Source organism: Charadrius vociferus, unplaced genomic scaffold (assembly GCF_000708025.1).
Source record: "Charadrius vociferus isolate BGI_N301 unplaced genomic scaffold, ASM70802v2 scaffold281, whole genome shotgun sequence".
NCBI lineage: Eukaryota > Metazoa > Chordata > Aves > Charadriiformes > Charadriidae > Charadrius > Charadrius vociferus.
In genome coordinates this window covers 12,733-40,233 of record NW_009646633.1, presented here as the reverse complement: position 1 = coordinate 40,233, position 27,501 = coordinate 12,733, and the positions used below count along the sequence as shown (strand labels likewise).

At 53.5% G+C, this 27,501-nt stretch overlaps 1 protein-coding gene across 1 annotated transcript in view; it reads right to left on the bottom strand.

Annotated features, from left to right (window-relative positions):
* Positions 1-1,008: 1,008 nt before the first annotated feature.
* The window catches only part of MGAT5B (mannosyl (alpha-1,6-)-glycoprotein beta-1,6-N-acetyl-glucosaminyltransferase, isozyme B), a gene marked incomplete at its 5' end in the record, with an annotated part of 33,677 nt that continues 7,184 nt past the window's right edge, over positions 1,009-27,501 (bottom strand). Inside the window, 9 exons of the mRNA XM_009888829.1 lie at positions 1,009-1,646; positions 2,786-3,060; positions 3,568-3,642; positions 10,463-10,579; positions 12,663-12,809; positions 13,546-13,701; positions 16,458-16,588; positions 17,084-17,217; positions 18,150-18,281. Of these exons, the coding sequence (XP_009887131.1) occupies positions 1,448-1,646; positions 2,786-3,060; positions 3,568-3,642; positions 10,463-10,579; positions 12,663-12,809; positions 13,546-13,701; positions 16,458-16,588; positions 17,084-17,217; positions 18,150-18,281 (1,366 nt within the window). The remainder of the gene's footprint in view (positions 1,647-2,785; positions 3,061-3,567; positions 3,643-10,462; positions 10,580-12,662; positions 12,810-13,545; positions 13,702-16,457; positions 16,589-17,083; positions 17,218-18,149; positions 18,282-27,501) is intronic.

The following is a 27,501-nucleotide window of genomic DNA, read 5'->3' as shown; positions in this document are numbered from 1 at the left end:
CTGAAGAGCAGTGGCTCCTTCTGGAGGTAGCACTCGTGGACGTTCTCGGCCACAGCTGGGTAGAGATGGTTCATCTCGTACTCGGTGCTGTCGCAGGTGATGCTGAGCCTGGGAACAAAGACAAAGGTGGGTCAGTTCAGGCGACGCAGCTGCCCGGGATTTCACTGAAGGGGTTTTAAGGCTGTTCTGTCCTTCTTGGGGAGGTTCCTTCACTAAGTGTTGGGCAGATTTTTGCTGGTTGCACTATGTTTGGCACCCCTTGGCTACACACGAATGCTTGTCACCAGCCCAACACACCATGCAGGAAGGAGGGGTGACCCTCGTAACTCAACTGTGCAGCCCAGAAACCACCCCAACCCTTGCACGCGCCATGGATGGCTCAGGAAATCACACACAAAAATCCACCCAAATTTTTTAGAACCCCTCACTGACCAACAGGTCCTTCCACTCTCCTTAGACACCCCGCACAGCAGCTAATGTCCCCTGGAAGGGCACATGAGTTCAGTGGATGCCCATGTGTCCCCTGCTAGCCAGGATCAGCCAGCAAAAATGAGGTGGGCATCAGCAAATGCCCTGAGGAGCAGCAGAAATGCCTGGTGTGGACCTCAGCACCCCTCTCCTCCCACCCGCGCCCGTGTCTGCAGACGGAGCAGCAGCACTGGCAGCACCCTCCCACCAACGCATGGCCCAGCAGGATGGAGGGCAGCCCAGGGGCTGGGGGGGAACCGCTTTGGGCACCTCCGCGCTGCCGGCAGCACTGCCCCGGGGACCAGCATCCTTCCCGGGTACCCTCTCCAAACCCCATCCTGCCCATCGCTTCCCGGGGACAGCCCGGGGGTCATCCAGCTCCCGCTGGCTCCTCCTGGGGGCACCGTACCCCGCTGTGTCCATCCAGCCCAGCTGCTCCCCTTGGGCTTTGTCCTTCCCCAGCTCCGCAGCCAAGGTGGGCACTGGCAGCCCCCCCGTGCCGCCCAACACAGCTCTGCCCAATAACTCCCACAGAAGGGCTGGGTGTTGCTTCCCCTTTAATTTACCACTTGTTAGGGGAAAGGGTTAAAAAAAAAAGAAATCAATAAATAAAACAACATAGGATGCTGGAAGAGGATGAAAACCCTGAAACTGCAGTCTGCTGGTGGCTTGTCCCATTGCCAGAGGAGGGGAAGGGTGTCCTGGTCCCCCTCTCTCCCCACCACCCTGTCCCAGCACCACCAGGTCCAGGTGGGTTCGGATGCGGTCGGACGATGCTCCTCAAGAAGAAAATGAAACGAAAGGTCAGGACACGGTCATTCACAGTTGACTGGTGGATGAAACAACCCCCAGAGTCTGACACCCCCAGCTCACCCGCCGGCAGGGACCTGTCCCACCTCCCTCGGCTATTGCAGAAGCTTTGAGAAAAAGCCACTCGTTGCACGTTGCGTGTCGCAATCACGGAGGTGGGGACACCGAGTCACAAGCAGTCCCTGCACAGAGCCACTTGTCCTTTGCGGTAGTCGCGGCAGGGGCAGAGGCGCCGGTACTTGGTGTTGTAGCCTGCGCAGCTGAAGAGCAGTGGCTCCTTCTGGAGGTAGCACTCGTGGACGTTCTCGGCCACAGCTGGGTAGAGATGGTTCATCTCGTACTCGGTGCTGTCGCAGGTGATGCTGAGCCTGGGAACAAAGACAAAGGTGGGTCAGTTCAGGCGACGCAGCTGCCCGGGATTTCACTGAAGGGGTTTTAAGGCTGTTCTGTCCTTCTTGGGGAGGTTCCTTCACTAAGTGTTGGGCAGATTTTTGCTGGTTGCACTATGTTTGGCACCCCTTGGCTACACACGAATGCTTGTCACCAGCCCAACACACCATGCAGGAAGGAGGGGTGACCCTCGTAACTCAACTGTGCAGCCCAGAAACCACCCCAACCCTTGCACGCGCCATGGATGGCTCAGGAAATCACACACAAAAATCCACCCAAATTTTTTAGAACCCCTCACTGACCAACAGGTCCTTCCACTCTCCTTAGACACCCCGCACAGCAGCTAATGTCCCCTGGAAGGGCACATGAGTTCAGTGGATGCTCATGTGTCCCCTGCTAGCCAGGATCAGCCAGCAAAAATGAGGTGGGCATCAGCAAATGCCCTGAGGAGCAGCAGAAATGCCTGGTGTGGACCTCAGCACCCCTCTCCTCCCACCCGCGCCCGTGTCTGCAGACGGAGCAGCAGCGCTGGCAGCACCCTCCCACCAACCCCTCTCAACTGGTGAGTCCCTGAGCCAGCTGCTTTTAAGGTCTCAGAGGGGTGCATGGAGGGGAGAGAGTGAAATCCAAGCCCCAACTCTAATTTATCGTATAAAAATGTCAGTGGGACTCGCATCGCCTGCCTGGCCAGCGTGACAGCAATGGTAATGCTCGCATTTTAATTGCCCACAGAGCAGCACGGAGCCCGGTGGCAGATTTATACTCTATTAAAACTTCACTGCTGTGTGTTCAAAATGCAGTTTTATAGAGAAAGACATTAAAAAAGGGAGAGAGCATGGAGGAGATGGAGAGGAAGAGGGTCGGAGAGAGGTGGAAACGTGCCTGGAAAGGCTATAGGTGCCTTCTGAAGCACAAAGCTGGTCAAGGCCAACACATGGAAGCAACGGGCTGCTTTGCAGGCAGCACCCTGCCTACATTGCCTTGGGCATGAAGGCACCTCAATGGGATTTCAGGAGGGAGGACATGAGGAAAATGGATACTGGGGACACAGGGAGCAGGGGGACCATCATCGGCTGATGGACCCCACCACCACCTTGCCAAGAAGGTCACAACTCACTGGAGAAACACCTCCTTCTTGTTGAGGAACCTGAAGAAGGTGGGCTCGCAGACCAGCCCGCGCCGCCGGCACGTCTCGGTGCAGGCATGCCGGGTCTCTGACACCCACACCTGCAGTGAGTCCACCGGTGGCCAGGCACGGGGGTCCCGGCTGGCGCTGGGGGACCACACCAGGTGCGTGGCATTGGGGGACAGGGCCAGCAGGCTTGGAGGGCTTTGCATAGCAGGACTCTTGGCCTTGGGAGGCAGAGGAGGAGACGATGTGGTGCAGAAATCCTAGTGAGAGAGAAGACAACAGGTCAATGCCTGAAGGGACAGGGCAAGACATTGGAGATGGGGAAAGGAGGCTGCTGGTGGGAGAGGACACTTGGGCTGCTGCATTTGCTCCTCAGGTTGAGGTCACCTTCATGCGTGGATGGCATCTCCTGCTGTGGGAGATGACAGCACTAGCCACCTCTTCTCCCAGCGTTGCCTTATTCTCTGCAGCAGAAAGGCCTTGACCCAGCCCCACCACCCCCAGCCACCCCCTTCCAACCCCCCCAGCATCTTTGGTTCATGACAAATCCCCCCCTGCCCCCATCTCCTGGTGCTCTTTGCGATTAGAACACAGGGCTGGGGCTTGGGGTCTCTTGCTCAAGAGCTGCACTGGGTCAGTGGCTACTTGCCCAGGGAAACAGGGATGGACCCATGGAGAACAGGGATGGTCCTGTTCTCAGGAGAAGAGAGGTGGTACCCTAGGAGAACAGGGATGCTCCCCCAGGGAGGATAGGGATGCTTCCCAACCTGGTGCTGAATGTAGGCATGGATCCGCTCCAGCATCCCCTCGCAGGTGTACTCGTAAGGCAGGTAGGGGTCCACCTGTGAAGGGGGAAGAGCAGAGCACGGGCAGCATGCAGGACCTCCTTGCCCTTTCCCTGGGCCTAGTGGCACCCTGAGCAATGGCTCTCCCCACCCGCTGAAGCCCACGACTTGTGTCTGTCCACCAAAGCAAGCAGGGCATAACATGCCCTGGATGGGAAAAACTTCCCAAGCCACAACACTTGAGAGAAAGAGGATGAAGGATTAATTTGGGCTCAACCAACTTATTGGCGAAAATGAAGTCTCCCTGTTCCATTTTAGTCTCACTTTTCTTCATCTTGGTAAGTTATAAAATAAAATCAGTTTTCATGCAATAGGTGACTTCCAACTAAAGTATGAACTGTTTCAGCCCAAGAAACACATCCCCAAGATGCAGGGGGGAGTAAATTTAAAATACAGTGGAGGAGTTAGGATGGGTAAAGATGCCAAGCTAACCCACTGCAAGAGCAACCCCGGCGGTGCCCTGGGTCTGGTTTAGCATCCTCCATTCCTCTGCTCCCGTGTGCTCTGACCTGGGCACAGCTCTGCCTGCTCCGAGAGGAAGGTCCAGGCTTTGCTGCCGCCACGCTACGACCCGCCAAACCGGCTGAAAAAAAAAATAATCTCTCTTTTCCCATTGCTGCTTCGCTGAGGGTTTGCTGCCCAGCATGGATGGCTGTGACGGGGTGGAAGCCGCTTTTTCTCCCAGCTCAGTGCTCGCCGCTGCTGCCGGCACAGGCAGGGATGGGGCAGGAGGCAGCAACCGGCTGCGCACCGGGACGGAGCAAACATTGATGCCCACATTGCTGCTGGTGCTGTTGCTGCACCCCCACGTTGATAACTTCTATTTATACAGAGCCGGCAGCGCTTAAACCACGGTGTATTTTTAGCGTAGGTTATGAAACGCTGCCAGTCTTCCGGAGAGCATCCTGAAGATCTCAGCACCCCAACGCTCACTTCCTGACACCGCATCTCCCTGTCCTGAGAGTCACCCTCGTGTCCTGGCGTGGGAAACCACCCCGCTCTGCACAGCGGCTCAGCAGCATCCCCCACACAAGCATGTCCCTGGCACAGCGGCAGCACAGGATCCAGGGCGAGCAGGCAGGAGCAGGCAAGAGCAGGCAGCTGGGCTCGCTGCCCTCCAGGAGGGCCAGTGCATGGCCACTGCCCCGGGGTCAGCGGTGATTTTTCCCATGGGACAAGCATTGCCACGAGGGCTGTGTCACTGATGCAACCCTTCCCTCAGGAACAAATTATTTTTTTAAGGAACTTTCTGCCCCGGGAAGATAGATTTTTCCATACTCCCTTATTTTTCCAGAGAGATGTTACGTGAGCCACAGGACAACTGTGGTCCTGGGACCCCCCTTTCCCCACTGTATCTCTGCAGAGCTTCATGCAGAAGGATTATAAGCAAAAACACCCCAAGACAATGCATCTGGAAAACACTGTTTCTTCTATTTTCTGAGCTCTGCACCTCCAAAATAGCTATCTCCTTTTGAAGTACCTGTCAAACCCAAGCTCAAAGGCTCAGTCTGCTGAGAAGATCCCTCTAAGCATCTCCCTGCCATAAATATCCCACCTGAAATCTCAGCAGGGCTGGAAATCACAGCTGCTCCGTCTAATTACAGATGTGCACGCTAATCAGGGCCGACACGATGACAGGCACAGATCCTGCCTCTGAATTGCTGCTGGGCACTCTGTTAAGCGGGGCAGAGTCCTCCACAAAGCAAAACTGCCCATCGCACAGTTGCTGGGTGCTGCCTGGCACCTATTCAGGGGGGAACAAACCTCCCCTCGCTCAGCATCACCAACGCTCAGTCTCATCTTATCACCGCCTTCACGGCCTCAACGCCGAGGGGCTTTTCCCAGGACCCAGTTACACCAGGCATGATGCAGATGTAATTCTGTAAAACAGCCTCTTTCCCCCCAAAACACCACCGTGGTACCCGGTGGGATGCAGCACATCCCCAGCAGGGTGGAGGCAGAAAGTCTCCCCGCACCTGCCCGTGTACCCGGAGGTGATGCTCCGAGCACAATCCCCGCTGCCCGCAGGCTCCTGGGTCAGGTCCAAGAGCATCAGTAGGCTGCAGGCCACCCTCCTCCAGCCCCAACACCCCCATGTGCCCCTCTCTCCCCCCTGGGGGCTCCCCCAAAGGCTCCCCCCTCTCCCACTCTTGTTAGGATTCAGCTCGTGCACCCAGCACTGATAGAAAATGCCAATTTCAGGAAGATAATTGTTTAATTAAAATCTGGCCTCCTCTTGACAGCCACGTCGTTAATGCTGGTCCCTGCACGGGGAGCTCAGGATCTCCCCAGACCCCCGGGAGGGAGGAGAGGGGGGGTCCGAGGTGGGGACCACTGCATCCCACTGCCCGGCGGAGCGATGCACGGGATGCCGCGGGAGGGGGTCGGTGAAGATGGACTTTGCCATCCTTTCCCCCATGCGTTCCCCCCGGGGAACACGGGGCCAGAGCAAAGGCACAGTACAGTGCTGCAAACCGGTATGTGATCAGCCAGCCCCACTGCTCTCCATCAGCCAAATGGCGATTTACTGGTGCCCCGCAGGGATACCGCCATGAGAGCCCCGGTTTTATAGTCTCCAGCAGGACTCCCAGAGCTGAAGAGAGCAATAAGTCTCCCTTGCTCAAAAGGAAAAGAAAGAAAAAAAATAATCCAAACATCATCAGACAAATAAGTAGAAAAATAATGCAATTCTCTGCCAGCACGTAACAGCAGGCCGGGAACACTTTAACCAGCTATTTTCGCTGTGATGTTTAATACACCACTCTTTGAAGCATAGTCTGAAATGTATAATTTTCCATTATATTCCTGTATGTTTGACTTTAATATAATGAAGCCTTCTCCCTTCACTACACCAGAATATTGGGTCTATTAAATTGCTTGTGCAAGGACTATTTTTGACAACGGAAAAAGCTGAAGGCCAAGAAAATGGTGGTGCCTGAAAACCTCTCTCCTTCTCCATCCTCTAACCTCTGGCTGACGGCCATAATCCATCACCAGGACAATCCCCCCAGCATCACCTCTCCCTGGGGGACACAATTTGTCTCTTGGCCCTGTGCGACTCTTCTGGGATTTGATCTCTGGGGTAGAGGGGTTTGGTGCTTCCATGATTTCAATTTTCCTTATAAATACGTCAGGGATGCGAGCCATCGGGGAAACCCAAAACTGCTCTACACAGAGATGAACAGCAGAGGCACAGCTTGCCCAAAACCTTCCCCAGGAGTCGCAGGGTGACCTGGAGAAGGGGCAACCTCCGAAAGGATGAGGGAAGGGAGCACACAAAGGCTTTTCTTGGGGAAAAAAAAACCCACCATATTGCAAACCCAAGCCATGTCCAAGCCATGAGTCAGAGCTCTCTCCAGAAGGAAGAAGTTTCTTCCAAGCAAATTTAGGCTGGCGGAGGACGCCGGCTGCATCTCAACGGCTTTATTTGCACAAAGAGAGTGGCCAGCCCTGCCAGCAAACCCGTCTGGCTCCAAACACGCCGAAGGAGGCTCTGCCAGCCCGGCCGGAGCCGGGTCAGGGCTGTAGCTGCAAGGACAGCACATCCCGCCCCGAGCTGCAGCTCTGGGAATCTGCAATATAAATCAGGACGGCCATACAGCCACGCCGGCTGCGACCTGGCTGGAGAGCCGTGAGCTGGATGGGGCTAAAATATTGCTGAAGCATCAGCAAATCCTCCCAGAGCCACGATGCTCAAAACCAGGGCGAGCTTGTTTGTCAGCTTGACCGTATCAGAATTACTACCAGGTTCATGAAACCAGCTCCCAAAGCCCTTGAGGGGTCCCCAGCACCCCGGTTCCCAGTCCCCAGCACCCCAGTTCCCAGCACGGCACAGCTGCTGCCAAGAAAAACTGATGGCAGAGCAAAGGAGAGACATCTCACAGCCTCCCACAACATCCCATATCCCCAGAACTGTTTTACTGAGTTTTCCCTGGAAGACGCAAAACTAAAGCTGTGGGATAAGTGATTTTTCAGTCATACAACAACAAGAACAAAAAAGAGATAAATATAAAATCCATTTCAGGTCAGTTTTCAATTTCCAATGTTTCCACCCATCAAGGAGGGGGAAAATGCTGTGCTTCGGGTTTGGCAATCTGTTTGGGTTGGTGAAGCAAAGGGAAATGCATCATTTTGGATACAAGCCTTCCTTTCAATAAACTGGCAGGGTATTTTGAAACAAAGGCAGGCAGATGGGAAAGAAAACCATATTATTTTATTCCATAACGTTGAAATGAAATGTTTTGACTGGAAAAATAAATTGATGGTGGTTATTCTGAAACACAGACAAATTTGTTAGATATTCTGATAACAAAACACCCCATTTTGCCTTGAGGGGAAAAAAAGCAGCCAGTAAAATAGTTTCTCCGAGCTCCAGTACCTGGCTGGGAACTGCAACACTAAACTGCCCCACCACCACCTTTCTGCTGCTCCTCCTGCTAATGCCCTTGTTTTTAATTCTTGCTGTAACAAACAGCATTTTAAAGATGAGATACCGAGGGATTCCTGAAGCCAAAGCCCATAATAAGGCTTTTAAACCTGTAAGGTAGGTCAATTTTTAGGCTTAATTGCCTTGACAGCATCTCTAATAAAGCAGACCTTTCCATTTAAAAGACAAAAAGGGGAAAAAAAGGGGGGAAAAAAAGAAGTTGCTGTAAGTTATTCACACTCACCGCCCTGCTCTGCTTTGGGAGGATTTATACAACACCTTTAAAAAAACCCAGAGAGGAGAGTTGTGGCATTAACCCAGCGCGCTCCTTGATGGGAAGGAATAACTTCTCTCCAGAGTGACTGCCTGTTTTCTGGGTCAGTTGCTGGACATCAGCACCTGCTTTTATTCATTTGAGAAAAATTTAGGACTTCAGCCTCCTGGCAGTCGAGGTTGGGATGCTCTGTGGGAGGGGACCGCGGGGCGGGGGTGCCTGGTCCCGCAGAGATGGGTGGCAGCTGCCCCGTGGTCCCCACAGCAGACAGTTTATCCACCCACAGGCGGTGTCGCGCCGGGACGGCAAACAGAGAGCAGCCGCCCCGGGATGACTGCCCGTGGCTGCCCGCACGCCGTGCCGGCATTAACGACCCCCTTCTTCTTCCAGCTGTGCTTCTCCTGCCCTCCGCCAGCTGTTTAGCCACTGGAGAAACGTTAATTAAGGGAGGGAGGCAGGACGTGTTGTGACTGCACCGCAGCTGCCTTTACAAAAAGAGTGGGAACGGGGAGAAGAGCGGGAGCAAAACAGGGATGGGCAGCGGCACGCTCCCGGTGAGCGCCCGGTGCCAGAGACAGCAGGTCCCCACACCGGCTCCTCCTGCCAGTCACCACACCACTAAATCCTTGCCTAAAATCCCTTTTTTCTTCTTTTTTTTAAAAATCAGTATTATCATTAAGCGCCTAAATGGCTTGGTGCACATCCAGCTGCCATTGAGGCACAACACAGCTGCTTCAGGAGCCAGCAGGGCCCCTTCCTCCCCCTTAATTCTCCAACCATCTTTTAATTATTTTAATAGCACGGCAGTGCCGGGCTTCACTATTTTCTTTCTCCCTTTTGGAAAAACTCAAAATTTCCTTCTCACTCCCGAAACAGAGAGCAGCAGCTCCCAGCCGCCCACCCGCAGCATTGCCGGCGCTTCGGGGCCGTCTCTCCAGCCCAGATGGTGGAGGGTCAAGCGCTGACAGCTGGCCTGGCAGCACAGCAGCCGGGATGTAATTATTTTTAATTTCATTTTAATCGAGATACCGGAATGAATGTGCAAAACAACAACTGTTTTGGTAAGGCGGGTTTGTTCGGTCTTTGCAAACTCATAGAGAAAATCAGCGCGAGGTGAAGAGCTGCGGCAGTCGCCCACGAGAAGGTGTGAGACCCGGGCAGACAGCGTGGCCACATCAGCTGAATAAAGTCCCCAGACTGTCACAGACACCCACCTCTGCAGCTTCTAATGCAGGGAAAAGCAAAGATGATGCCTCTCTGGCCAGCATCACCCCCAAAATCCCAGCTGGAACGCCGGACCCCCGCAGGCTGATGCAGAGCCCCGGTTCGCAGCGCAGCGCTGTGCGCATGGTTGGGGGAGGAGGGGGGGCGGCTCATCCCGAGCGAAGCAAATCGCAAGTGAAATGGAGATCAGCACTTTTCTCCCCTCGGGGAAAATTGACTTTAATAATTTGGACAACTTGAAAGGCTCCTTCCACAGGGCAGGAGGTAAATATTCATGAGGGAACGTTTCCAGGGCGGGCACAGCGGGAGCGCTGCCTTCCCGGGGTGGGGCTCCCCGCATCCCCCCTACCATTCCTTACATCCCTTCATCCTTCACAGACGCAACTCCTGGGGATATTCCTATCGATTTGCTCGATCTGAATGATACTGATGAACAGTGAAACGAGGGATCGGCAGGCGTGGAGGTCGGTAGCTCTCAGGGTACTCGCAGGGAGATGCTCTCTGGGTTTAGCTTTGCATCACGCCAGGTCCCAGCACTGCCGCGCGTCTCCAACCTCAACCTCCTGCTCCCAAACCTCATCTCCCTTATCACAGCTTCCCCTTGCTGCAGCTCTGCCTGGAGGATTCCCAGGGGATCCCTCAAAGGCACGGTGCTGCCGTGGGCAAATCCTACGATGCTCGGTACCAAAGCAAGGCGAGAGCGTGAGTCCCCCTGAAGCTGCAGGAGAAGAGGACTTCTCCTCTGCACATGCAGGTGATTTCCAAGGGGAAGCAAGGAAGGAAAAGCAATTAACACTCGAAAGGGAAAGCCAGGCACCAGCAACCGCTGCTAACATCCATCCCTGCAAACCCAGCAGCAGGGAGACGGCCCAGCCGCCCCCTCCGAGCCGTACCTGGGTCCTCATGATGGTTTTGATAGCAGCTTCAAACTCCTCGGAGTTATTGTAGTCGACAGTCCACACGTGCGGTTTCCCGATGAAGTCTTCGGCATATGGGTGTTGGGAGGACACCTGAAACACAGCGGCGTGAGTTGGTTTTTGCAATCCCTGCCACAACGGCTGCTGTCTACCGCTCGCAGCCGCCACAGCGGAGAGGAGCAGCAGGCTCAGGCACAGACACGTTGGGTTTTAAACCACCGCACACAGAAATGTGCTGGAAAAAGAAGGTTTCCTCTTGTCCTGGTTTGAGGTAAAGCAGAACCAATTTTGTTCAGTAACTTTGCTTCTTAGCTGGGCCTCTTCTAACTACCGACATTAACAGGAATACGTTAGGGAAAACAGTCCCCCCCCATTTGTGGGACTGTTTTCACCTGAAGCAGGAAAAACCCAAACAGTTTTCCTTAACATATTCTGATTGTCATCCTGGGAGCTTGATAGGGTTTTGTATATATTTCATTATTTCCTTTTATTTTATTATTAATATTTCATTAAAGTAGTTTAGTTCCTTCTAAACTTGTCTCATTTTCCCTCCTCTGCCTCTCTCTTTGAAGAGGGGTAGAGGGGAGCATCTGTCGGTCCCATCTGGGGTCCCCCATGTCCCCAGTAGCCGATTTGGCCTAAACCACAACACCTCTAAGCCCAGCTGCCCCTCGACACCAGGCTGATGCTTTAAAACTCCCGCCGGGTTGGGATGCCCCAGTGCCATCAACACTGAAACCACCTCCACCTCCCTGAACATCCCCATCTCCTTAACACGGGTACAATCTAACCCTGACCTGCGCCACTGGTGGGTCTGGACTGGCAAAACCAGACCGAAACAGCAAAGCTCTGGGAAGGCACCATGTCTCCCAGGTTTGCAGGCTCCAGAAACAAGGCAGAGAGAAAAATCCATCACCGCAGAAAGCCAGGATAGTCTGGCAGCAGAAGAAAGCGGTGCTGGAAGCTGTATCAGCCCAATGCCGCAGGCAGCCCCACACACTGGTACCCCACAGCCACTCGCCTCTCACTGGGCAATTTTGGGGAATATATCTCTTTTGTTTCACCCCCTGAGCTGCTTTTTCAGCCCCACACTGCTGCAAGGCAGCCAGAGCCCAGATCCTCTGGGAGAGGGAAAGGAGGGAGGGAAAAGAGGGAGGGAAAGGAGGGAGGGAAAGGAGGGAGGGAAAGGAGGGAGGGAAAGGAGGGAGGGAAAGGAGGGAGGGAAAGGAGGGAAAGGATGCTGAGCAGAGGAGGTGTTTCAGGGGCACCACAAAGCATTGCCGAGGGGCCTGAAAGCCTGCCAGCTGGGGGAGGAGAGCAGTGCATGCTCTCTATGTTATTCTCCAGCTTGCTGTCCTTTCCCATTTTTTGCCGACAGACTGATCACCTCCTTCCCCTCCGGCATATAAACACCCAAGGGCATTCCACAGCCCTCAGATCCGGCTTCCCTCCCAGCCCTGGGCTGAAGAGCAGCCACAGCACCCACCTCGGATGGGTGCTAACACTGGCAGCTAATTAGAGGGGTGCATGGGACAGACACGGGGGCGTAGGACAGCCCTACCCCCAAAAGCCACCATGGGTGCTGCTGAGCTGGGCTGCGGCAGGGCTGAGCCAGCACAGCCCCCCAGCAAAGCCCCCCTCAGCGAGAGCGAGCACTGAACTGCATTATCCACTTTATTAATAATAAAAGAGGCAATTTTCTCAACCCTTTAAACTTTTAAAGAGTTCCTGCTTCACTTAGATTGAATTCCCAGCGGTGGGCAAGCCTGGGAGGGATTTCGTAGCCCTGCAACACCGCGGAGGTCCCGGCATCCCTCTTTGGTGTACAAAAGGATGAACAGGGGAGCATCACCCCAGTTTGGGAGCAGGGTACGGGCTGTGCGTGGATCTGGGCTGACAGGGAAGGAGCTGTCGGTTTGTGGTCCACAGAAGTCTCCTGCACCACCTTCTCCTTCGCAACCCCAAACCTACAGTGGGGCACCGTGCACCCAAATGCTCCAGATGGAGAGACGATGTGAGGATGGGAGAGGGGATAAAATCTGCATTTAGAGAAAATCTCCCCCCCCCCAAAAAAAAATCTCAGTTTTAACAACTGCTCTTCCCTGGGCTGGCACAAAGACCCATGTAAAGGGGGTGGCACCATCCTGCCCGCCCACTCGCCTCCCACCGGACTCGCCTCTCTTGACGTCGGCTTCCCGCGGAAGAACTCATGGTTGAGGGAGCTGTGCGGGGGGTTGAAACGTGCCTGCAGGAAAACACAGCCGTTGGCGATGGCCTCCAGCGGGGCAGGACCCTCGTAGGGGAACCCAAAGCCGATGAAGAGCTGCAAGGGAGAAACCCACGTGCTGGTGAGCGGCCAACCCCATAGGAAAGTCTCCCAAATAACCCACGAGCATCCCTCTCTGCTGCTCCAGTCCTGCACACCAAGCTTCTATGGCAGCTCCATGTGGGTCAACACCCAATAGCTTAAATATGCTAAAACCTGCCCCGCTCCACGGCTCAGAGCCCACTTGTGCAAAGCAACGAGGTGCTCAGGAGCTGCAAGTTCCCCCTGTGGTGGCTACAACCATCATCCTGGTCCTGCACGGAAAAATTTGCCAAAGCCATTTGGGCTGGAGAACCAACAGCATTTCCCCCAGACACGGGCTGAAGGCGACGGGGACATGCCGGCAGCCCGCACGCTCGCTCTGAGAATCCGGCCTATTTTTATGACAGCTGTGGGGAGAAAAAAAAAAAAAACCCACCACAAAACCCCACCCTACTTAGCACTAAATGAATTAATCAGGAAACTTTGCGCTCCGTCTGCGGACAGTCTGCAAGGAGAAACTCATCAGACACATCTTGATTTGAAATGATGTGCTCTGCTCGGCTCCCGGCTAATTAGCCCTGCTGATAGCGCCTGCAAGCCTGGGAGGAGCGCAGATAACGGCCTCTCCCCTCCCTCCCCCCTCCGCCTCCTCCTTTAATTAGGTTTTATTTCTCAAGGCGACTGAGTCCTCGCTGCTGGCTGGTTAACAGGGGACGGGGGCCCGCGGGCACCCCGGCCGGCTCTTGCTCACCTTCGCCTTCCTCAGCAGCTGCTGAAACTCGTGCTGTGGCAGCAACCCGTGGTTCTTCACGAACGCCGGCACCTCGGGCGGCCGCTGCGTCTCGTAATAAACCGTGCCGTGGATCTCCATGTACTTGTTGAGGATGGCCAGGAACTTCTCCTTGCCCTGGGGAGGAAGGCAGAGGCGTGAACCGCACCTCCACGCTTATAGGGGGAGATTTAATTCTCAAAGCACTGTCCCGGAGCACCCGCGATGCTTCAGGCCCAATCCACAACAGTGCAAAACCCATACCCTGTCCTCCGCATCCCTTGGACACACATCCGGGACTGTCCCAGGCTCCCAGTGAGCCCAGGTGGCTGAGGGATCCGGCACCCTGAACATCGGCACCTCCAGCCCCTGCCTTCCCTGCCACCTCCGTGGGCAGCTTCTACTCTGCAGCTGCTGAATTAAAGGTTTCCGGGGACTCAGAGAGAAGTTTGCAAAGACCAGAGCTTGCTAACAGCCTCTTATTCCATCTAACAAGTCCCCAGGATTCTCTCACCAAGGTCTAATCCTGTTTCACTACCTGGAAAATCAAGGGGGTCATCAGTTTTTCTCTTTTGGAGGCTTTCCTCCTTTTGCTCTCCAAAGCAGCCTTCCATTTTAACAACTTCTCTACTGCAGAATGTTTTCGCTTGGAAAAAACCACAAAGGGACTACTATCCTTTGGATGCTGCATTTTCAGCTTGTTCCAGTGCCACAATAAGCCCCCAAAAAGCACAGAGCAGGAGGAATAAGGAGGTATAAATGGGGAATTTGAGAAAACTCTATATGTTGCCTTAAATCCTCTCTGAACACTGCGTTTCTGGCCTCAGCCACGTATCCCTGGACTTCTTTAAGGCTAAAAACAAGTGCTTTTGGTGACATGAGGCCGCAAGGTGAAATCCTGGCCACGCTGCCACTAATACCCAAATCAGCACAGTTTTGATAATGCAAAGGGCTGGGGGAGATGGGAATGAAACACAGCTTAAAGTTCCTGGGTAGCACCGGGCATCACTGAGCATCACTGAAGGAAAACGATCCCCAAAGCCCCCTGCACGTTGACGGGGTGGCATGGGAGATGCCCTCCATCGCTCCATCTGAGCACCACGAGCTGCTTCAACCCCTGGAAGTTGGGCAGCAGCCTGATGAGAACAGCCTCTCCCTGCTTATAAAAACTTGTGTTCCTGTTGCGAGCCGGAGGCGAGAAGTTCAGAGGAGTAGGAAATGAGAAATAATGGGAAGGTAGGTTTAATGAAATGTTTCTAAATGTCAAAAAGATCCTGCTCTGGAGACGCCGCTTGGTCCACAGCTTGTAAATAAGCACCCAGCTCCAGAAGATGGAGTTGCTCTTTTCCTTCCAAGACTTCAAAATCACTCAAAAATAAGGAAAAGCTCCTCTACTCCCTTATTTTATCACACAGGGTGGCACAAGATGCGAAGCAATGCCCAGGCAGCCTGGCAGCAAGAGACAGCCCCAGCCCCTTCACTCAGTATTAAACTACCCGAAATATGCGGTTTGGGGGAAACTGATGTTGTTTGTGAATTCTGGATAAAGGCAGCAAACGTTCATAGTGCTAAAAGTTGTGGAAAATGACAGTACTGAGGTTTTAACTATATTTAGTGCCTTCCCAAATTAACCTAACTAAGCTCAAATGAAACTTCTGGATAAGAAAGGGCGGGGAAATGATAGAAAAAGACAATGAAATGTTATAGTTCCCCTCAAACGAAATTTAGTGGGTTTCAGTGGGGTTTTGTGGAGCTCCTGAGCTACATGGATGCTGGGGGTGGTTGCTCTCAGGTGTAGGGGGTGATGGAAAAGCCACAAGCACCCATGAACAGGAGAAGATGGCATGGCCGGATCCTTGCCCACAACAGGCATCCCTGCGAGGGCAGAGCTGGTAAATCAGAAAAGGTGGGGATGTGGCGGGGATACAGCCCCCGGCTGCATCAACCTGCATCGATCCCGGCACCTCGGGAGGACCAAGCCCACGACGAGGCAAAGTCAACTCCGGCAAAACCTTTTTTCTCATGAGAAGATGCGCAGAGGTAAAGCCCAGCAGCAGCTGGTGCGGTACAGTACCTGCAACTGGAACAGTCCCAGGCGGTGCACAAAGGGAAAAAAAAATAGAAATAAATGAAGAGACAGTGAGAATTAGCTCCTTTTTTTAAGCCCTGGAAGGAAAAGCAGCTGGCCAGCTCTGGGTAAGAGAGAGGAGAGAACACACGTGCCCTGGCCGCGATAGGAGATGCAGGGGGGATGTTATTGTTGGTTTTTTAGCTCACTGGCAGAGCAATTTGGGGCTGGGGGAAGAGAGCGAAGGGTTTTATCCCACGTCTGCTGGCCTAGAGGTGGCCTCAGCCAGGAGGCACCAAATGTGGCTGAGTGTGGGGTCCCAGCAAGGACCAGCACTGGCCACCACCGAGGATGGAGTGAGATCCCTCCTGCCGCTGCCCACCCCTCTCCCCCGTGGAACTCCAGGCACTGGCTGGCAGGAGGGCAGCACGACCCCCTTTCACAGCGTACCTGAAAGCAGAGACAAAAGCAGAGACAAACCATCCCCATCCCAACACAGGAAATCACCTAACGGCAATCACTGCAATTTAACACACAAAATCTTTGGTACAAAATGCTCAGTCTAAGCAGCCTGTTGGGAGGAAGCATCGCCTAGAGCAAAGAGCAGGGAATGGGGTCTCACCAGCCTCTGCCCTGTTTGCTCGGAGGCGCTGGACATGTCACACCACTGCATCAGCCTCAGCTTCCCCTCTACAAAGGGGACAAGGATGCTTCTCTACGAACACCCTGAGATCTGTGCCTCAAACCCTCAGGGAAAAAACCAGAGGCTGGTGCTCCCCCCCTACGACCACCCCTGCCCACCGGGGCACTCCCCGAGGACACCCACCTTCCAGATGCTGGCTTCCTTCCCGTACACCACCGCCATGCTGCTCACTTTGTTGGACTTGATGAATTGCCTCTCCGTCTTGTTGAGCTCCTCCGACACGAAGCCCATGAAGGAATTGTCGGGGGTGTGAGCTGTGGACACCAAGAGGAGAAGACATGTGGCTGGACAGATGTTTTCGGGGACGGATATTTTTCAGGGTGGAGGACGTAGCCCCATTGCAGCACAGGGGCTGAGATGAGCCCGGCCTCAGAGCCTTGCTGGAGCTTGGAGGGAAAATGGCACAAACCCCCATCCAAGCAGCTCATAAAACACAGGCTTTGCAACCAAAACGACCCCACGTTTCGCCTCCTGGGAGATGGAAGCGGTTCGACTCTGGCTATGCTGGAGCCAGTGACCCGTCATGGAGGAAGGAGCCAGGTCTCCCTCCCCGGAACATTTCTAGAGCCCAAGAGATGGCCAAGCAGATTCAGGGGCTCCTCACAGGCAGAGAGCAGGCAAGGGAAGCAGGAGCAGAGCTGGGGAGGACAGCATTGCCCATGCATCTCCTCCTAAAGGAGGCAAAACCCACTTCTGCAGTGCCTGCGAGCCCCCAAAATCACCCCACTGTGGCCCCATCCCCCACTTACGGAACATGGTCATGAACTGGGTGGGCTGCAGGTTCCAGTAGCCCCAGTTGGTGCGGTAGCCGCGCAGTGTGGCGTACTCCTCGTGGTTGTAAGCCGGCTCCGTCCCAAAGGTATCGATGACCCGGACGCGGCACCTGGGAGAGGAGACAGGACCCGTGGACCTTTGGTTGGAGAAAGCGCCACTGCCAGGGACATCTGGTGTCCCCAGGCAGCTCGTCCCTCGTCTGCTCCCCGAGCAGAGGGCGCAAGAACATCCCAAACAGCCCTTCCCAGCCCACTGCTCCCTCCCGGAATGAGCAATTTCCCCTTGCAGGGCTTTCATCTCCCAGACGGTTGCGAGAATGATATATCTCCTGAAGACTTGTTAACGCTTTTCCCAATATCCCAGGAACGCTGAGGCAGGCATTACCAGCACAAGACCGAGGAGAGAAGGGGAGCATCAAGCAAGAGAAGAGCAAAACAAGCCGAACGTGAGAGCAAATGCATTTATAATAAAAGCAATAACACCGCTTGTCATTTTTCTCTCTAATAAAATTGTGTAGGATAGTGGAAGAGATGGGAGAAAACATAATAAATAGCAGGACTATCAGCACTAAATTAAATCGCATATTTTCCTGGCTGGTGATGTACCAGGGGATGATGACATTTGTCTTGATGCCGAAGGAGCCAGGGACAGGGCTCTGCTTCTTGCAAATAGAACAGGCTCGTGCTTCCCCCCATGGTGTGGCCATCCCGGGCTGCAGGCACGATGTCTGGAAGCACACACACACCGCAGGCACGTGCGGGTTTTGGGTTTGTTTTTTTTTTTTTTTAATCAATTTGGTCTCTTCTAATGAGGTTTTATCTTAAACACGTGAGGCCCCGGAGCGAGCAGACCGCCTCTCGCCACAGCAGCAGTGGGGGACACAGCCCGGCAGCAGCTGGCAGAGCCAGGCAAAAATCAAAGGTGCAATCAAAGGGTCCGACTCTCCTTGGACGTGGCGGCTGTCCTTCGAGATCATCCGCATTAGTCTTTGCTTGCTAATTAATGAAATGGAGAGTAAGAGAAGGGAGTGGCTTTGCTTACCTGTATTTCTTAAACGAGAGCCCCATGTGCTGCTTCATCTGTTGGAGACCGTGGTAGTCGGTGTAAATCAGGTCGAAAGGCAAAGGATTGGTCAAGGGGCAGTTTCCCCGTCCTGGCGGCACCCCTAAGTGACTGGGGAGAAGCAGGAGGGACTGATCAGCCCCCCAGCACCACAAAAGCCCTGCAACACTCATCTCCCGGCCCAGTGTCTAACAGGGGCCACCAATCAGCTCACCAGTTGATGGAGGGGGAAGAAGATTGCTCTCCTCTCCCCTGCCTTTATTTGTTGGACCAAAAATCAGAGGGTTTGGGGAGTCCTGGTCCCTCCCCATCTCTGCACCTGCTCCAGCCCAGTTCCTGCTCCTCACACGTGGGTGATGAGGCTTTTGCACAGCATTGCCAGCCAGGGCTCACCAGCATCTCATTCGACACACACTTCCCTGGATCCCTCTTGTCGGAGACACCAGATTTCGTTTGCTTTCATTGCAATCACATCAGTGACAGACTTGTAAGGCCACATATTCCCCCTCCTCCCTGCCTGCAAGGCTCCCAGCTTAGCCTAAATCTCCCCATTTCCAGTCCCATATCCCTCCCAGTGCAAACACCATGCACCATTTCTCTTACTCCAGTCCTCACAGGTATCCACCATGTCCCAGAGCACCCTTGATTCTCCTCGACGCTGGCGGCACTGCCTGTCCTTGGATGTTGTGCACATTTCATTAATATTTCTGACTTTTTTTTCCACTTTATGAAATAGTTCAATAAAGCCAGGGCAGTCAGACCCTGCATCTCGCTTGATGGGTTTTCAGCCAGTTCCTTATAACAGCCGTACTCGGCCCCTCTTCCCTCCTCCAGCGGATAAAATGCATTATGAAAATCCAGATAAACTAGATCAACTGCAATCTCTTTATCAAGATCATCAGCTACTTTGCTGCCAAGGTGATATGTGATTAATCTGGCATGATACAAGGCTGGTAAAACTGCAGCATGTCTCCTTCCATTTTCAATTACCTCTGTGAACTGATGAATCCCTCTCTCCAAAGCTGTTCCACTAAATGTACCACTGATGTCAGCCTGACAGCCCATCTGCTCGTCTGGACCATGTTTCCTCCTTCTCAGAAAAAAAACCCAAACCTGTGACACCTTCCAGCTTCAGCAGGTTTCTCAAAAATCCTCGTTACATGTACTTGTGATTTCTGGCTGCCAATTTGCTCAGAAATACAAACGATCCACCTCTCACTTTCAATGTTCTTGTACTTTTCTCCTCCTAAAGACAGTAATTCCTCATCCTCACACCCCCATCACCCCACTCACACCCAAAGACCAACATGGAAAACCAAAGCATAGAGCTGATTTGGTCCACTCAGGCTCTGCCCCATTCCCACCACGCAGTCACACCCCCGTTTCGTTCTCAGTCCTTCTAACAGGGCTGAGGAATTTATGTTTTATCTTGCAAGTCTGAGCTCAGACAGTGTGAAATCTCACCCTTAGCTCCTGCCTGCTAAGACGCCTGTCTTTGTTTTCTTCCGGGCTCTTCACTTACTCCTAGCACCTATTTGGAGACAGGAATTTATCCCAGTCATCCCTATAAGCATTTCCCCTTTTCTTAGGAATAAAAGGTCCAGCCAGGTTTTAAATTCCTGGGCTTTGAAGCCCTCACTCTGTGACTTCTCTTACTGGTTCTCCTTATCTCTCTGCCCCCTTATCTTATCCCCTTCTGAACCTGAGACTCCTCTTTCCAGCCCTACTGGATTTTCTCTGTCACTCAGCTGAAGCTGGAATGGACCTGCAGTCCAAGGGTCCATCCTCCGAGGAGCAATTCCGTAAGGTCCTCATCCCTTGCCCAGACCTATGACTACACACAGCATTTCATCTATCCGTCCCATGGCTGTTTGCGGAGGAAACCAACAGCTCTCCCACCTGGGGAACAGGTCACTTTATGCAGTTATCACAAGCATTTGCTCTCCAATCTCTCGTTAGTCTTCACCAACAACATCAGAAGGGTTGTATGTATAGCTACGTTATAGCTACGATGAAGGGCTCCTGGTCTGCTCCTGGCCATATCTCCCTCTTCTTCTGATACAGCTGGCAAGCTCTTGAGCATTGGGCACCAAGATCCTTCTTCCAGCCCCATCCTGACCTGCGAGTGGTGAAGGGTCATCCCAAACTCCTGACCATGACTCCGGAAAGTGAGTAAACATGGAACCACATCGCCCTCCAAAGCCAGGAAAACCACAGATTTTTCAATTTAAGGCAAAGAGCTGCGTTTGCAACTGCTTCACTGGTCTTGTCACAAGGAATATAAGTGTCAGTTCAGGGCAGCTGCAGGGGAAACAGCCGGCAGTTTTGTCACTTTTCTGCACAATTTTACATGACATGGCTGATTGGGAAGATGGCGGGAATAGAAAGGTTCTCACCTCTAACAGCCACCCCAGTATGAGAAATAGGGTATCGAGGAGACCCACCCCTCCAACACAGGCTGAAGCAGAAAGGGAATTTTTAAGCCAGTAAAAACCCCCAGGATTTTATAGAGATGCAATGCTCAATATCGCACGTGCTCACATATCTGCTGCTTTTTCCCCGGTCATCAGCCAAATGGCAATGCTGATTTACACCGACCCGGCTCTTCAGCGGAGCAACTCAGCTGATCCATAAACCTCGTATTTAACTAAAAACCCCCAAACTGTAACACTTCTCTTGCACCATAACCCATCCTCTAGCTGCTACGCATCCCACAAGCCACTGCATTACAAAATCATCTGTAATTTTAAAAAGCCCTAACCAAGCTTGACAAGGGGCTGCGGGAGACGGCAATTAGTGTATCTCACACTGAAGCCTCCAAAAAACTTTCCATCAGTTAGGCAGAGCAGGTCTGGCTCCCCCAGCTCCCCCTCATCACCACGATCTGCCATGTGTCCCCTCTCCGGGTGTTCGGCACTTGCCACATCCATTTATTCTCCCAGCACCAAGGCTGCGGGGCAGGAATAGATCTAAAAGCAGGACCGGTGTCTTTGAAGCAGAGCATCTCTCTCATTTATCCCCTTTATCCTTCCTAAATACTTTATAACCACTGATTTTAATATTCCAATCATGCAAATCCAGGCTGCACCTCCGAGGTGGGGGGAGGGATTTTTTTTTGCATTCCTCCTTATTTAAACATTCTTTATTCAAGCTTTCATCATTTGCCAGTTAAGTCAACTAATTTTCTACTAAACCCAATTTCACTCATGGTTGGAGTGAAATTTCCCTGATTTTTCCTCTTGCCATGTACTATTAATGGCGCTTGAAATTACGCAAATAAAATTGATGAGCGCAAACGCCGCCTTCTCAGCCAGCGCAGCCCAGAGATTTGTTTTTGGAACCTGCTCCATCCCAGCTCCTGGAGAAACCTCCCCTCCCAGACCAGTTGAGGCCGGCCACCAGCTCGTGCCCGGGCTCAGCACCTCTGGAGCCCCAGCAGGTGACCCGATGGCTCGTCCCATCCCGACACCCGGAATTAGTGCCTCGGCTCAGCCCTCGCGCCACTTCGGGAGAGAGCAGCCGGAGCGGCTTCAATCCAAGCGGATGCAAGCGCTGAGCTCGCCTCTCCGCCAGCTGCCTCCACCAGCTGTGCCTACTCCAGAATAAATCTACAGCAGCTTCTTGTCCTCCTATTTTCCCCTTATAGGTACTTTAATCAACCAGGGGACGCGTTCCCTCCCCGAGCGCGGTGCAGGCTCTCTGAAATCAGATGACTGCGGGGTTATCTTTACATCCCATTGACCTATTTTCAAATTAACCCAACGTTTCCTTCCACGTTATCACTCCTGGGGCTGAAAAGTCCAGCACTAAATGGATCTCGTGGGCATCTGCTGACCGGCTGGGCCAATATCCTATATTATATTTAATTGCATTTTCTCTGCCTGCATCTGCTGCCATCAGCAAGGCAGACTGCAGCAGGGGAAATGGAGGAGGGCTTCTGTCCTTTCTGCTCCCTTGGTTTCTCCCTGTCTACAAGAGCCCAGCAAGCACAGGGCTGTTATCTGGGGGATGAAAGGTGCCGGAGCTGAACCCCAGCGGCTCCCAGAGGTCTGCGATAAGCCCATCACGAGCAATTTAAAGTGCAAATCGGAGCCCATGAGATGAACGCCCCACCGCCTGGCCTCTGCTCCCAGCTCTCCCTCCTGCTCGAAGGGGCACGATGACCCAAAAGCGAAGTTTTTCAGGCAATTACAGTGTGCTGTTTAAGCGACCTGCAATGGTTTTACTTGTACAAAGCGCCTCTGGGCTGTTTCTCCAGCCCATCACCGATCCCGTGTGACACAGTCCTACCTGGCCGGGGCAGGTGACGTTCAGCAATCGATTTATTTATTTTCGAGTTTCAACAAAAACCTGTTTTCCCATCATGGCAGGACACAACACTTGCTGGAAACCTTTGCATTACGTTCCCAGAAGATAGCTAACACCAAGTTGTCACTGTTCAGCTGAGCAGCAGCAGCTCCAGGAGGTCCGGACAGGACTCTGCGGGGCCATCCCCAGGAAGGCATTTTTTCTGGGCTGCAAAGATAAGTCACGAGGAATGAAGACTGCGGGAGGCTTTGCATCTTATAAGGGGGTTAAAAGCCTCCAGAAATGGGGAGTCAACGGTCCTGCGGGGCTGGAGGGTTTGATCCAGGGGCTCCTGGTTGGACCATCTCTGGGTGTGCCGAAACCTCTGTCCTCGCCAGCCCAGAGGGGCTCTGGGCCCCCGCAGTGAGGATCAACCCTATATAAATTACCCAGCGATTACTACGGTTATGATAACCTTTATGTGACAAAGCAGAGGTTTCTGCAGTGGCAAAGAAGCCAGCGAGCGAGTCGTCATTTGGCTACAAAATAAACACATTTCACGAAGGAGTGCAATTTAACAGCTGGGTAATTCCTGCTAATTTACGCACCTTCCTCTTCTACAAAATGAAGCCCTCAAAGGTGGAAGAAATCCCTCCCCACCGCTCCTCGCCATGGCAGGGTGGCTCATCCCCGCTCCTCTCATGGCTGCTGCCAGGAAAGCTCTGAGCCGTCTCCTCGGAGGTGCCGGGAAGCTGCTGTAATTAAAGGGAGCAGCTTTTGCAGTCTCCTTTCGATGTACCTCACTTTTAACTGCGGAGCTACACGGCCACAGCTCTGCAAGGAGACGTACGTGGCTGAAGAGAGGAGGAGGAGCAGAGAAGGTGATGGGATCCACCGTCCTCCGGCGAGAGCCGCCCGCCCGGACAGGCAGAGTCAGACCCTGGGGAAGCACAGGAGGGTGCCACAGCAAACAGCTCTTTCTGGTCAGAAATTCAGCAAATAATGAAGAAACTTCCCAAATAATACTTGGGGTCCTCCGGGGAGCAGCAGAAGCTGAGCACTCACGTGCTGGCGGCGCCTGGACAGACCCCTGGGGACAGACGGGCTGTCCCCCTGAGGTCCCAACTGCTCCAGCAGCTCAAAATGAAGGGCCAGTTTTAGCCAAATCTTCATGGACACTACTAGAGCAAAGCCGATCTGTACCCACTGACATCCCGGCCCCCTGCCTACCCCATCCCCTAGGATATGTCTGCTGGAAACACGCCCCAGTTAAACTACAGACCGGAGAATCCAATAAATCTCAGACACATACTAGTGTGTCCGGCATTTGTGAAACCTCTTGGTTCAGTCTTCATCACCTCTGTCTTTGTGAGGGTTTGCAGTGGTCGAATACCCACAATTGGGGCATCACCTTCAGCTCCCACCGAGACCCGTAACCAAACATCCAGCCTTCCTGGAGCCCACAGCATCCCGTATGCAACCATGTCCCAGCATGAACATCAAAGCCTGGCCAGGAAAAGAACAAGCTGGTAACCCTAACGGCTTACAGAAACACTTGTTCTCCAGTAACGGGAACATCTGATGCTACATTAAAGGCTGAGGTTTCGTCCCCACCAGTGTGGAGCTGATAAATCCCACAGCCACGCCATGCAGCTCCATCAGGACCGCACACAACTGGTCACTTCTGGCTGTTTCCATAAGCAATTCCTGGCTCTCCCACACAACGTTGGGACTGTATTTGCCAACCGGTGATGGAAGGTGAAGCCTGGAGCCTGGGCACGCCACGGGTTTTCATGTGCAGATGCAAGACAGAAAGATGGCTTCTATCTGCCAGAAAATAATTAGAAACGCCTTCATCTGGACATCGCGTTTCCATTTGAACGACCCTTTTCGCAGCCGGAATGCACCTCGGTGACTGTGGGAAGCGCAGGAAAATAGCAGCTGTAATTAAGTATGTGCCAGGCAATGAGGGGAGAGCGGTGGCAGTGGGAGCTGAGCCTCATCCTGCTGCGCTGCCGGCTCTGCCAAGGTGCCAGCTCTGACACAGCCCGGCCACGCCGCCCCAGCACCCAGAGAGCAGCTCGTTACCCAAACCACACGCTGGCCACAGCTACTGCTCAGCAGGGAAAGGGCTGCCAGCAAGGGATACAAGCACGTGCTTAAAATTAAGTGCCTTGCCAGGGCCAGTATTAAGAGTCCAGAACTTGACACCGGAGCAATTAAGCTCCAAGAACACTTTGTAAAGCCCTGACCCCACGAGTCATCAAATCCTGTTTTCTTCGACTTTCTGTCCTGCCTTATGAGCAGTTAATTTCAAGGGGACCATTGCAAAAAGCACCTTCCAGCGTCGCCGAGATCAATACACTCCACGGCTCCAGCAGTGCGCAGCACCGCAGCCCCATCCCCCCCACACCTCTCCCTTGGCCCCACCAAAGCAGCCGGAGATGCTGACATGACCATTGCCACGACCTAAGGATGGGACGAGTGGCTGGAGGTCCCCACAGCACCCGTTGTGCCCCTTCTCTTGGGGGGAAAGGCTGAGCACGTCCCTCCCCGCCTGCCCCTGGGGCACGGGTGCTCTGGAGGAGGAGGTTCGGCTCATTGCAGCTTTCGCTCCACAGGCGCTGCTTGTAATTTTCCAACATCTACTCACAAGCTGCCTCATTAACAACCCAGCTCAGGTCTTTCAGGCACTTCCCACTCCTTCCCTACCGTGCAACACACACACCCACCCCCCCCAGCCTTGATTCTCACTTCCCTGAAACCACATTTTGGCTACCAAAGCAGCACAAAGGGTTCTTCAGCAAGAATAAAGCGTTTGCTTTCAGATTTGGGATGTTTCTTCCCTCCCTGCTTCAAGGAAGGGCTCAAAATGCTGCTGGCTCCTTCCGCTGCCCCTACCCACCCAGCACAAACCACGGGTGGAGAACAGCTCCCGACTTTCTGCTCCAGCTCGATTTTGCCGCACGTGCCCACCAATGCTTTGCACCGGCCCCCCAGTAATCCCCCGCTTCACCCCTTGCCTCTTAAGAAGTATCAGAAGAAGCTCCCAAATTCACTGGGAAATGCAAAAGAGGACAAACACCTGCACTTAGTTTGACTACGGGAGAAAAATTAGCCTCTGGTAGGACACGGCAGCAGAATTCACAGGTATTTAAGGTCTACAGTGGGCAAAAGATAAGGTAGTCTTGCAAAAGGCTGAGGGAGTTGGGGTTGTTCAGCCTGGAGAAGAGAAGGCTCTGGGGTTAGAGACCCTTCCAGTCCCTAAAGGGGCTCCAGGAGAGCTGGGGAGGGACTTTTTACAGGGGCATATAGTGATGGGATGAGGGGGGATGGCTTCACACTGGAAGAGGGGAGAGTTAGATGAGACATTAGGAAGAAATTCTTCCCTGTGAGGGTGGTGAGCCCCTGGCGCAGGTTGCCCAGAGAAGCTGTGGCTGCCCCATCCCTGGAGGTGTTCAAGGCCAGGTTGGATGGGGCTTGGAGCAACCTGGGCTGGTGGGAGTTGTCCTTGCCCAGGGCAGGGGAGTGGAACTGGATGATCTTCAAGGTCCCTTCCAACCCAAACCATTCTGTGATTCTATGAAAAGCAGGGCTGAGCTGGACAGTGCCTAGCCGAGCCATGGAGGTCCCCAGAGCTCCTTGGCGTCGCTCCAAATTAGCACTGGTCCCCCAAACTGGGGGAAGAACCGTTCAGTACCCCTGCTATTCACCGCTTGGCATCTGCTGCTCTCCCTGTTGGAGCCCCCCAGCACGGAGAGGTGCCCAGCACAACGTGGCTGTGCTCCCTTTTCACCCCCAGCCCTCCATCACCAGTTTTCTTGGACCAGGGACTTAGTTTTCCTCCTTGTTTGCCTGATCCCCAGCATTTCAGACCCAATCCGGACCCCCGCCTCAGGGACTGCTGCATTGTAATCAATATAGATGCTAATAATGAACAGCTCTCAGATAACTACCGGCTGAAGTATATGCAGCCAAACCTTCCAGTGATCCCTTGCCAATGATCAATACACGTAGAAAAATCAGCTCAGAAATTTGAACAGACAAAAAACAAACCAGGAAAGAGGTTATTCAGTGCTGAATAATTGATGGGCACCAGCCTTTGCTCCGGGAAGGCTGTGCCGGGCGGGAGCTGCTACAGCTCCGGGCTGTGAAAGGAGCAGGGGGTGCCAAAGCAAAATAAACAAAACATGGACTCAACATTTCACATTGCTGGAGCAAAATATCCTCTAACCCACCCTGACACTGATGCCTGCCCTGCTGCAAGCTCAGCAAGAGACACCTGGGACGGGAGAGGACAAATTTAGCCCCAGTCTCCAGCGGAACAGAGCTTTGCTGCTTCAGGACATTCCATGGGGGCAGGAGGGATAAGAAACCAGAGTACTTGGGCTGACCCTTCCACGGTGACATGGCTTTAGCATTGCTTCATCCCCGCACCCCAACTCCAGTCCCTCGCGCATCCCCGGCTCTCCGTGTCCCATCCCCTGCCCAAAGCTGTGGCTTCAGGCAAAGTCCCCTCCAGGCTTTAACGAAGTTTTCAAGATTAACTATTAGCACAACTCGTGATTAATTATACACATTCTTCTAAGCCTCCTCCTCGCTCGTGGTCAGGCGAAGGCTTTTCTCAGCACCCCTCAGAGCCACCACTAATGCCACACCAGCATGATGGCAGGGATGCTGCTGAGAAGTCTGCAAGCACCAAGCAGCATTGCCGGCACTGCTCGGGGGCTGCTCCCCCGCCAACACCCACGTTACCCCACGTTACGTCTCTTGATGGGCTGCAGGAGGGTCCCAGCAAACGCTGGACTTGGTCCCCAAAGGGACAGAGAGGGCCCAGCTAGAGCCCCAGGTCCTGCCCCTGCTCACCACAGCCCCATCAACGTGGAGGTGGACCCACAACGTGGGTGTCCAGCATTTAAAATGTCATCAAAGCCAGGCACAGGACACACACTCGGGGAGATGGGGACAGTTTCTATCGCTGGGACAGAGAGAAGTGCAAGACATGCAGCCCCAGCCCGGCTCACTCGCTCCCCATCGCAGATAC